Raw genomic sequence first — 10,879 nt, forward strand, 5'->3', positions numbered from 1 at the left:
CAGAATTGACTTGGTGACACACAACAACAACAACAACACGCAATAATGTACTGGAGGTCTTACCGAATGCAGTAAATACATGAAAGAAAAAAATTGAAATGAAAAAACGAAACCTGCAGATGATATGACTGTGTGGGGAAAAAAAAATATATCTATACACACACACACACATATTATTAGTAGAATAATGCTGTTGGAAACAAAATCACTGCACAAAAATTAATTTTATTTCTATATAACAGCAATTAACTATGAAAAAATTAGAATTTTTGAAAAAGATATCATCTACAAATGCACCAAGAAAACATCAAGGACCAAAAATAAACCTAGCAAAAGATGTGCTAGGGCTCTTTGATGGACACTATGAAAGTTTATGTATTCACAGACTCAACATTCTCACAGATTCAACAGTGTGAGAATGTCAACTTTCTCCCAAACTGATGCATACATTTAATACAATCTCAATCAAAATTCTAACAGGTTTGTTGGTTTATTTTGTTTGTTGCTGTGTTTTATTTATTTTGGTAGAATTCTACAAGTTGATTCTAAAATTTATGTACAAATATAAAGGGCCCAATTACAAAAAAAAAAAAAGTTTTTAACGTATGAAAACTTTCTCTACATGTATTCAATTTTATTCTATAACTACAGTAATTAAAATATTGGTTAGACAATAGACCTATGGAAGAGAGTAACCAGAAACAAACATACTCATACATATGCACATGATTTATAACAAAGGTAGTATTCCAGAGCAGTTAAAAAAAAAAAAAAAATCTTTTAATAAATGGTGTTGAGATAATTTGGAATAATATGCCAAAACAATTTAACCTGGGACCCCAAATTACACTATACACTAAAAAAAAAAAAATCAATTATAGGTAGATTTTAGGATAGATTTTAAAATGTTAGAATAGGAAAAAATTTTCTTAAATAAGATACAGAAACCACTAACTATAAAGGAAAAGATTATGAAATTCAACTATTTTAAAATAAGATATTCTAATCACCAAATTTACCATGGAAAAACCCAAACCAAACTCGTTGCCAGCGAGTTGATTTCGACTCATACCGACCCTAGAGGACAGTGTAGAACTGCCCCATAGGGTTTCCAAAGAGCGCCTGGTGGATTCCAACTACAGACCTTTGGGTTAGCAGCCGAACTCTTAACCACAAAGCCAGAAGGGTTTCCAAATTTACCATTAGGTGTGTTAAAAAGCAAGCCAGAGAAGGAGGAGATATTTGAACCACCTGTAACTGACAATGGACTTGATCCAGAATATATAAGGAAAGCCTACAAATTATTAAAAAAAGAAAAAATAAAGTAACTCTGTGGAAAATAGGCAAAAAAAACTCAAGACATTTCAAAACAGACAGTCTTAATGACCAACACACATTTATAAAAAGTGCTCACCATCATAAGCCATCAGGAAAATGAAAGCTAAAAGGAGAAACAACTATAAATTACCAGATTGGTTGACCTTGCTTTTTATTTTTTTTAAAACTCTTCTTACGTGAAATATACTGTACTTGAAAAAGTACGTGGAACATCAATGCACAAGTTTACAAAATATTATAAAGTGAATACCTTGGAAACCACTATTCAGGACAAAAAATAGAACATTGGCTTTACTCCAGAAATCCTTAGCGTGCTCTTACCCAACCACAACTACCTACCCGCTCCTGCCCCTGCTACCCACTATCATGACTAATGAGGTAATCACTTTCTTTTTTTTATAGTTATACCATCTAAGTATAGATAGGGTTGCTATGAGTTGGAATTGACTTGATGGCAACAGGTAATAGTAGGGCAGTAAACCGGTTGCCGTTGAGTTGATTCTGACTCATAGTGACCCTAAAGGACAGAGTAGAACTGCTCCATAGGATTTCCAAGGAGTGCCTGGTGGATTTCTATTTCTATACTAGAGAAGTTTTAGTTGAGGGTACTTAGCATAAGGATAGCCATCTAGACCAATGGAATAGAATTGAGAGTCCAGAAATAAATCCTTAAGTTTGTGGTTAACTGATTTTTGACAAGGTTTTCAAGGCAATTCTTTGGGGAAAGAATAGCTGTCTTATGAAATGGTGCTGGGACAACTAGGTATACACATGCAGAAGAATTAAGCTGGACTCCTACCTCACATCATATACAAAAATTAACTCAAAACGAATCATGGGCCCAAATGTAGCAGTTGAAACTATAAAGCTTTAAAAAAAAAAGACTGTATCTTCATGACCTTGGATTTAGCAATGGATTCTTAGGTATGACAACAAAGCACAGAACAGAAGAAAAATTAGATAAATTGGGCTTCATCAAAATTAAAAACGTTTGCACTTCAAACAACACCACCAAGAAAGTGAACTCAAAAGATTTAAAAGCAGGGATGCAAACAGAAACTTGTACACTAATGTTCACTGCAGCACTATTCACAATAGACAAAAGGTGGAAACAACCCCAGTGTCCATTGACAGATGAAAGAAGAAACAATTTGTGGTATATCCATACAATGGAATATTATCCAACCATAAAGAGAAATGAAGTTCTGATATATGCTATAACATGTTGTCAAGGTTCATTATGCTGGGGGAAATAAGTTAAACACAAACAGACAAATATTTTATGATCCCATTTATATGAAATATCTAGAGTAAGCATAGAGACCAAAGTTTATCAATGGTTAGCAGAAGTGAATGGGAGTAGGAGTGAGGAAGGGTCAATTATTGCTTAAGGGGCACTGAGTCTCTGTTAAGAGTAATAAAGAATTTGGAAATGGATAGTGGTGATGGTTGCACAACATGATAAACACTAACTAAAATCACTGAATTGTACATGCAAAAAAGGCTGAAATTTTAGCAAATGTTTTATTATATACGTTATTATCACAATAAAAAAAAAAGTGAAAAGATAACCCATAGAATTGGAGAAAATGTTTGCAAATCACATCATCTCATAAGGAATTTATATCCAGAATATATAAAGAACTCTTTCAACTTCATAAACAAGACAAATAGGCCAATTTAAAAATGCAAAAGATTTGAATAGGGCAAAGAGGACATGAAAATATGCTCAACATCATCAGTAATAAAGAAAATGCAAATCAAAATCACAATCACAATGACTTAGCATTTTACACCATTACTGTTACTGTTATATTTGCCATCAAGTCAATTCTGACTCATGGTGATCCCATGTGTGCAAAATAGAACTGCTCTGTAGGGTTTTCAAGGCTGTGACCTTTCAGAAACATAATGCTAGGCCTATCTTCTGAAGTGCCTCTGGGTAGGTTCAAACCACCAATGTTTTGCCTAGTAGTCAAGCCCTTAACTGTCTGCACCACCCAGTGATTCCTTCGCATCCACTAAGATGGCTATAATCAAAAAGACAGATAATAACAAGTTGGTGAGACTGTGGAGAAACAGAAACACTTACTCACTGCTAGTGGGAATGTAAAATGGTGCAGCCACTTTGGAAAACAGTATATTTAGCAGTTTCTCAAAATGTTTAAACATAGAGCTACCATATAACCTAGCAGATCCATATATACCCAGGAGAAAAAAAACATATGCCACACAAAGATCTGTACACAACTGCTCACAGCAGCATTATTTCATAACAGACAAAAAGTGGAAGTGACCCAAATGTCTATCAACTGAAGAATCGATAAAATGTGGCATATCCTTACAATGGAATATTATTCAGTAATAAAAAGAAACAAGGAATAAAGCTCTGATACATGTTACAACATGGGTAAACCTCAAAAACATTATGCTAAGTGAAAGAAACCAGGCAAAAAAGATCACATATTGTATAATTCCATTAATATATAATGTCTAGAATAGGCAAATCTATAGATAGGTAATAGGTGAGTTGTTGCCGAGGTCTAAGGGTAGAGGAAAATGAAGAGTGACTACAAATGAGCGTAAGAGTTCTTTTTGGGGTGATGAAAATATTTTACAATTAGACTGTGGTGATGGCTGTAAAACTGTAAATATGTTAAAAACCACTAAATTGTATACTTAAAATGGGTTGGTTTTATGGTATGTAAATTATATCTTAAAGCTTTTTGTTAAGCTGTCAAGTGGAGAGCTTCTATGAATATTGCAGTTTTCTGAAAGAAAATAATTTAAACTTTAGAACTTCATCTTGCTTTAGGCAGTTTGCTTCCTCCCTGCCTGCACACCATTCCCTCTTTAAAGGAGGAGAAGTACAGGAGCAGAGTAAAATTGATATTTTTTTAAAACATGAAAAAGTATAAATCTTCACAGATTGAAAAAAAAATTGTCAATTGCTAAACAATTGACAATATTCTTCTGACTGATAAAGAACAACATGGATTTAAAAAATAAAGAATGGGCTAGATATAATTCCATTTTTAAAGTTTTGAATGACAGAATACAGGGCTTCATACCATAAACCTTGAGGTAGTAGTTTTTAAAACAACTTTGTACAAGATACGTACTACAGTGCAATGAGTTTCTTTATATGGCCATTTGCCTTGGTTCTTTGGAAAGGCAGCTTGTGAGATTTAACCCTGAAGCCCTGTGGAGTTATTATCTTTGCCCTAGTTCTTTGGAGAACCAACTTTGGAAGGGAGGGAGGAGTTGAAGCTTCCATGTTTGTTACTTTTGCCCAGGGGATTCCTCAGGTTGACTGACATTTCTTGAGTAAGCTGTATACAACTTGATGGTTTGATACTTTTGCCTGGTAATTAACAAGACCTCAGTTGATGGATATCTCATGATAATTGAAGATTCTTTAAACTCTGGTCTGGTGAGGGAGGCCCCACCTTGTAAATGATGAGGATCAGGATACATGAACCACTCAAACACAGAGGTTTCAGAGAGGCCTCCTGGTTGTGACAGAGCTGCTGGCTAAGAGCTGGGTGGGCCGAAAAGCACAGCCACATGGGAGCCGAGCGGTCCTGAAGTTGCTATACTGGCTACGAACTGGGCCAGTCAGCAGTGGACAGGCCGATGACAGGCCTGACAGCAGAATGGCCTGATGGCAGAGAGCAGCTAAGAGAGCTGAGCAACCTGCTACACCCGCTGTGAGCTGGGCCAGTTAGTGGTGGAGAGGCCAACGATGGAGAGCCAGCATCAGAGAGGCCTGACGGCAGAGAAAAGCTAACAGAGCTGAGAAAGCTGCTATAATGGCTGTGAGCTGCATCAGTTAGCTATGGAGAGGTCAACAGCAGACAGCTGACAGCAGTGAGCCAGTGGCTGAGCAGCGTGACAGCAGAGAGGCGTGATGATAGAGCGCAGCTAAGAGAGCTGAGCAAGCTGCTACAGTAGCTATTGGCTGGGCCAGTTGGCAGTGGAGAGGCCAAAGGCAGAGAGGCCGATAGTGGATAGTCTGACAGCAGAGCAGAGCGGAGATCTGTTGCTAGGAGAGCAGCAGCTGAAGGACCTCAGTGAGCTGCTACACTGGCTATGACGTAGGCCTGTCAGAGAGGCTGCCAGCAGGGAGGCTGATGGTAGAGAGCATCTGAGAGAGCTGTCCTAGTCAGAAGCTGTCCTGCACTGAAGAAGAGAGGGATGTGCTCTTCACGCTGGGGACCTTTCCAGACCTTGCCTGTGTGCTTCCTGATTCTAAGTTGTTTCTGTTATTTCCAAATAATCCTGATCCTGAGTTGTAACCTGTTACTTCTCTAATAAACAACATAAACATGAGCATGGTTTGTGAGTTCTGCATGGCTGCTGCAGTGAATTATCAAACCCTGCAGAGAAGTAGAGAGTGCCATGGGAGGAGGGGCTGGTTTCAGAAATAATGGAGAAGTGGGAAGGTGGAGACATACCTGACCTCCACCTAACAGGAACCAGCTTTGTGCTGATCCTGGTTTTTATACCTCATGAATTTAAACAATTGATTACACTGTATTACAGGTACCATTCTCAGAACCTTAATGTTTCAGTAAAATAAATAAAACTCAGAGTATTTTTGCATCAGCTAACACAGTAACCTTTGTTATTTAAGGGCACATCCTTGTAAATATTTGTCTTTCCATAAAAAATTCCTGTAAGAGGATTGTTTTACCGTTGATGCGAGGAGGAAACTGCCAGGCCTTGTAAGTTGAGGGACTGATGTTCCTGCAATTGCCATGGCAACTGTCTGGCTTATCATGCTTCCGCTCTCACTTTCATAATCATCAGTGGCTACACATATTGGTCTTCCTCGTTGATTGTGAGTCTCTGGAGAAAAATAATTCAAAAAAAGTAAGTACAAAACTTCAGGTTAGCTCAACTATTACTGAGCATGCAATTCCCTTTCCTATTCTTCATTATTCTTTAAAAGAAAAAAATAGTTAATTTGTAACATTAATCATTAGGTTGACTTCTTTTAAAGAATATTTTTAGTATTTTAAATATTAACTCATTCCTATAATGGTAATTTATAGTTTTGTAGAGAACTCTGGCTAGTAAAAAATGATGTAATAATATAAACATTTCTGTCCTCAGATAAGGAAACTCATTTTAATGATCAAAATACTGGAAAAGCTACTCAACTAGCAATCCCTCGAAGGCAAAGAGTTGGTTATCTTTGTATCACCAGCACATGTCAAGAGTTCTTAGCACATATTAGGTACTTAGAAAATGTTTACTTTTGTTTTTATTAAACTTGAAGTAATTTATCAGGTTAAATACTAGTTTAAATGCAACCTACAGTGTTTTACTTTAATGTAAGAATTTAAATAAATTTAAATATGCAAAGCAAAAGACATAAAACCTCGTGGATACTAGTTTTCAAAAACGAACATAACCTCAAGTTATTAATCCAGTGTTAGCAAAAAACACAATTCCTGGTATTCAGGTAGACATTTATTTACATATATAATAAAACTGAAACTGAGGTTGGTAGACATCTCTCAAGTTTTTTTTAAAATTTTTCAGATGTACAATACACACAGAATCAAACTTATTTCCTAAAAGGTAAGTATATATATATATGTATACATATATACATGAAAACAAAACCACACACATTGCTATAAAATGATTATTTTTAAATTCATCAAAAGAATTACTTACAGGAAACTTATAGTGAATTCTCTCATATAGCCTAAGTTTTTCAGTAATGTGATTACGTATTTCCAGTTTGCTTTTGTCAGTATACATATTTTACTTGCTTTTCCTAAAATAAGATCTTTTCCTTGAGATATTTCCTAACTCCTTTAAATAAACATTGGGCTTTGTTTTGAAAATTTGTCTTGAATGTAGTAAATACCTGTAAAATCATACAGCTGAGGTACAGTTTCCATGATAATGCCAATCAGAGGTAGATACAACATGGCCACTCGGGCCTTTATCTGGGGGTCAGAATACCGTGGGTCTGAGTCATGACTGGATAGTAAATTGTGTACCATATTGATGACTTTTTTATGCAATCCAAATAAACTATTTTAAAAGAAGAAGAAGCAGTGAGGTCAGAAAGATTAGTTAGTATCTTAAAAGCAAATAATAAGTCATGATACTGAATCAATTTTGTTCAACTTCTTAACTTTGCCACATATTTGCATATATTCATATAAAACATTTCTCATTTTAAAATTAATGAACATCTCTCTGTATAAAAATAAGAATTGAGAAAAAAGGAAATGCTATACAAATTCACTTAAATCTGCATATTTTTACATTAACTCCTTACTAGTACATTTGAATACTCAAGAATTTATGACCACTTACAGTTATAAATTAAGGCAAAAAAGTAAAATTTAAGTAGTTGTAAATTTTATTTCATTAAATCAAATCTTTTCATATATACCAAAAATAATTTTTATTACCTTTTTCTCAAAGAACATTCCTCTACCTGGTGGATTATGTAGTCCACAGGCTAAGGGTGCCTTTGAATCTCTGAACTTCTCTGTTCATATACCTCATTAGAAGAGTCCTACAACCTTTCTAAACTCCCAAGTGCCCTCAGTTTCAACTAGGCTAATACACTAGCAAGGGTCACTCTTTCCATCACACTTTTTTTTTTCTTTTGCCTCTCTTCTTAGACTGAAGGTACTTGGATTATGCAAAGCATTCTAATTCAGTATGACAAATTATAAAAATGGTGAGAAGCAGTGGTGGGAGGTCCAGAGTTTACCCACTTAGTTTGCCCTCCTCATGCCCCAACCTCTACACCCTTCTACCCTATCTGGAAACCCATTAAGCACCTATTCAGAACTCTATAGATCTGCAGTATGAAAACTACTTCTTTAAAATATATTCCTAATTTGGTAACATGTCATTATGAAAAAACATGTCTTTTATTTGCAGAAGATTTGGCCCTTCACAATTTATTGAGCATTGACTATGTCCCAGACATCTTCTTAAGAACTTAACAAATCTCCTCTTTCGTGCATACAATGAATACATCAGAACACTCTTGCAAAACCTGCACTGTGATATCTCCTTTTTTGTTTGAATGGAGAACTTACAAGAAGTTAAACTATACTATAAACTAATAATGGTCCTATAATGAGAAAAACTGAAAAAAAGCAATTATTACTCAAGTGAGTTATACAGATTAGTGAAAACAAATATTAAGACAGACATACCCCTGTACACCAATATTCACTGCAGCACTATTCACAATAGCCAAAAGGTGAAAACAACCTAACTGTCCATCAACAGATGAACAGATAAACAAAATGTGGTATATACATGCGATGAAATATTACTCAGCCATAAAGAGAAACGAAGTCCTGATACATGCCACAATATGGATGAACCTTGAAAATATTATGATGAGTGAATAAGTCAGACATAAAATGACAAATACAATATGATCACACTTATATAAAAAAAAGTCAAATATATAGAAATCAAAACTCATTAGTGGTTACCAGGGGTGGAAGGAAGGGGAAAAGGACAGTTATTGCTTAGGGAGCACTGAGTTTCTGTTAATGGTGGTGGAATAATTCAGAGAAGGATAGTGATAACAGCTGCACAACACAAAGAATGTAATCAACGTCACTGAATTATACATGTGAAATAATTGAATTGGCAAGTGTTTTATTATGTACAATTTTACCACAATTAAAATTAAAAAAACAATAGCATAACCCATAGGAATGCTAAACCCCAACATATCAAGCTATTTCTATGAATTCCAGTCTTCCAACAATATACCCTTTCCTTACTGTTATCAATTTCCAAAAATTCTCCAGAAGTATACACACCTGTGGAAGTTCTTAAAACCTAAGGATATTTGTTAATAGGACAAATTTTGAAATGAAATACAACATATTCTAATGGTGAGTGATAAATTTTCCTCATAAGAAATCAAACACACTAGTCTGTTTCCTCAAATGAAAACACCTACTGCATATAAACAAATTTAAGAGTCTTAGCTACTAACATGCACCATTATTTTACGTACTATTAAGAAGGAAAGAAAATGCTGCCAAATAAACCATGATATGCCACTGATTTAAAGACACACCTCTAAGGTACAGATGATAAAATTAAAAAAAAAAAAAAGTCTTTCCTAAAATCAATGAATAGAGAAATAACATGGGTACAGAATTCAATGAATTTGGAAGTAGGAAAAAAGTGGGAGAGTATTCTTTTGATTCTCAGGAGGTATAAATGGAATACTTTTGTCTCATTGTTTAAAATTAAATTGATGGTCTCCAAGGCAAAAACTGGTCTACTCACCCTTCGTTATCAGGGTCTAAAATGACAGCAAGCTCAGTTAAAACAAGCCCTGCCAAATAATGCTGTTGGCGGAAAGGTACGGATAATTCAAACATATTTGCAATCTTCTGGTCTTGGACATTTGTGGAAAATCCAGAACTCTGTTGTGGAATGGGATGGAAAAAAATTATAACAGCTGTGCAATAAAACATCCTACAAAGAGCATTCCAATAGATGAAGTGTTAAGCATTATCTAAAAGTGAGATAAACTTTACCTAGGGGTAGTTTCTTTAGTATTACTATTATAAACACTGGAGAAAGTAACTGCTCTTACTCTTGGCATAGGAAACTATGATGAAATAACACTTCTAATTATTTTCAATTTCCTTTTTCTCATAATGAACCATTCTGATCTATTTTCTCCTTTATTTAGTCACTTAATATTTTAATATCATACTCTGAAGAGAAAAACAAAGGTAATTAAGTCCAAATGATAAACTTCTGTGCTCAATGCAGAGTACAAGAGAAATATTTATAGTCAAGTCTACTGGTTTCCAGAGAAATTCTAAATACCAATAAAACTGCTTTTAAAGAACATATTATCTCTGGAAAATTATGATCATCTTGAAGTCTATTCACTAATAACAGTTTTTAGAAGTTGTTTAATATTGGAAAACACCCTCCCCAAGACATACTTCAAGGTAAGAATGCCCTCTACCTCATCCTCTTTTATCCATATTCAAGACCAACTAACTATATGGGATTACTTAGAAAAACAGCAACAGGTGTCAAATTTTCTATGCAGAAATCCTCCTCCTAACAAGTATACAGAATTTCTCCACCACCCTTCGCCCCCCAAAAAGAATGTCTGTCATCTATTAGAATCTAAAATTACATAGGTAGATAATAGTGAACAACAAGATAATGGAAGCTATTCTATGGGAATTTCCTGGATGAATGAGATTTTCAGTAGAGAGTTACATCTAAACAAATGTGTTTCATTAAAGATTTTACAAACTATACCTGTGATTAATTTGTCCTAGATGAGTAGCTCAATCTTTGATAGAGGATAGGGGAAGAAAGTAAAGACGAATCTCGTGTGTGCGTGTGTGCGTGTGTGCGTGCGTGCGTGCACGCGCGTGTGTGTGTAAAGACGAATCTCGTGTGTGTGTGTGTAAAGACGAATCTCGTGTGTGTGTCAAGACGAATCTCGTGTGTGTGTGTCAAGACGAATATCGCGTGTGTGTGTGTAAAGACG

The 10,879-nt window shown here is 35.2% G+C and overlaps 1 protein-coding gene across 4 annotated transcripts in view; it reads right to left on the reverse strand.

The window, feature by feature from the left end:
* DOCK7 (dedicator of cytokinesis 7) overlaps positions 1–10,879 on the reverse strand; it is a 288,307-nt gene that overhangs the window by 81,612 nt on the left and 195,816 nt on the right. For all 4 annotated transcript variants that reach the window (XR_002823979.1, XR_002823980.1, XM_004369004.2 and 1 more), the window contains exons 28-30: positions 9,643–9,782; positions 7,223–7,392; positions 6,035–6,189 (exon numbers count right to left, since the gene is read on the reverse strand). Coding sequence is in view for 2 of the 4 variants with exons in the window: in XM_004369004.2 (XP_004369061.1) it covers positions 6,035–6,189; positions 7,223–7,392; positions 9,643–9,782 (465 nt within the window). In the remaining 2 variants the exon portion in view is untranslated. The remainder of the gene's footprint in view (positions 1–6,034; positions 6,190–7,222; positions 7,393–9,642; positions 9,783–10,879) is intronic.

Source organism: Trichechus manatus, unplaced genomic scaffold (genome assembly GCF_000243295.1).
Source record: "Trichechus manatus latirostris isolate Lorelei unplaced genomic scaffold, TriManLat1.0 scaffold00003, whole genome shotgun sequence".
In the NCBI taxonomy this organism is placed as follows: domain Eukaryota; kingdom Metazoa; phylum Chordata; class Mammalia; order Sirenia; family Trichechidae; genus Trichechus; species Trichechus manatus.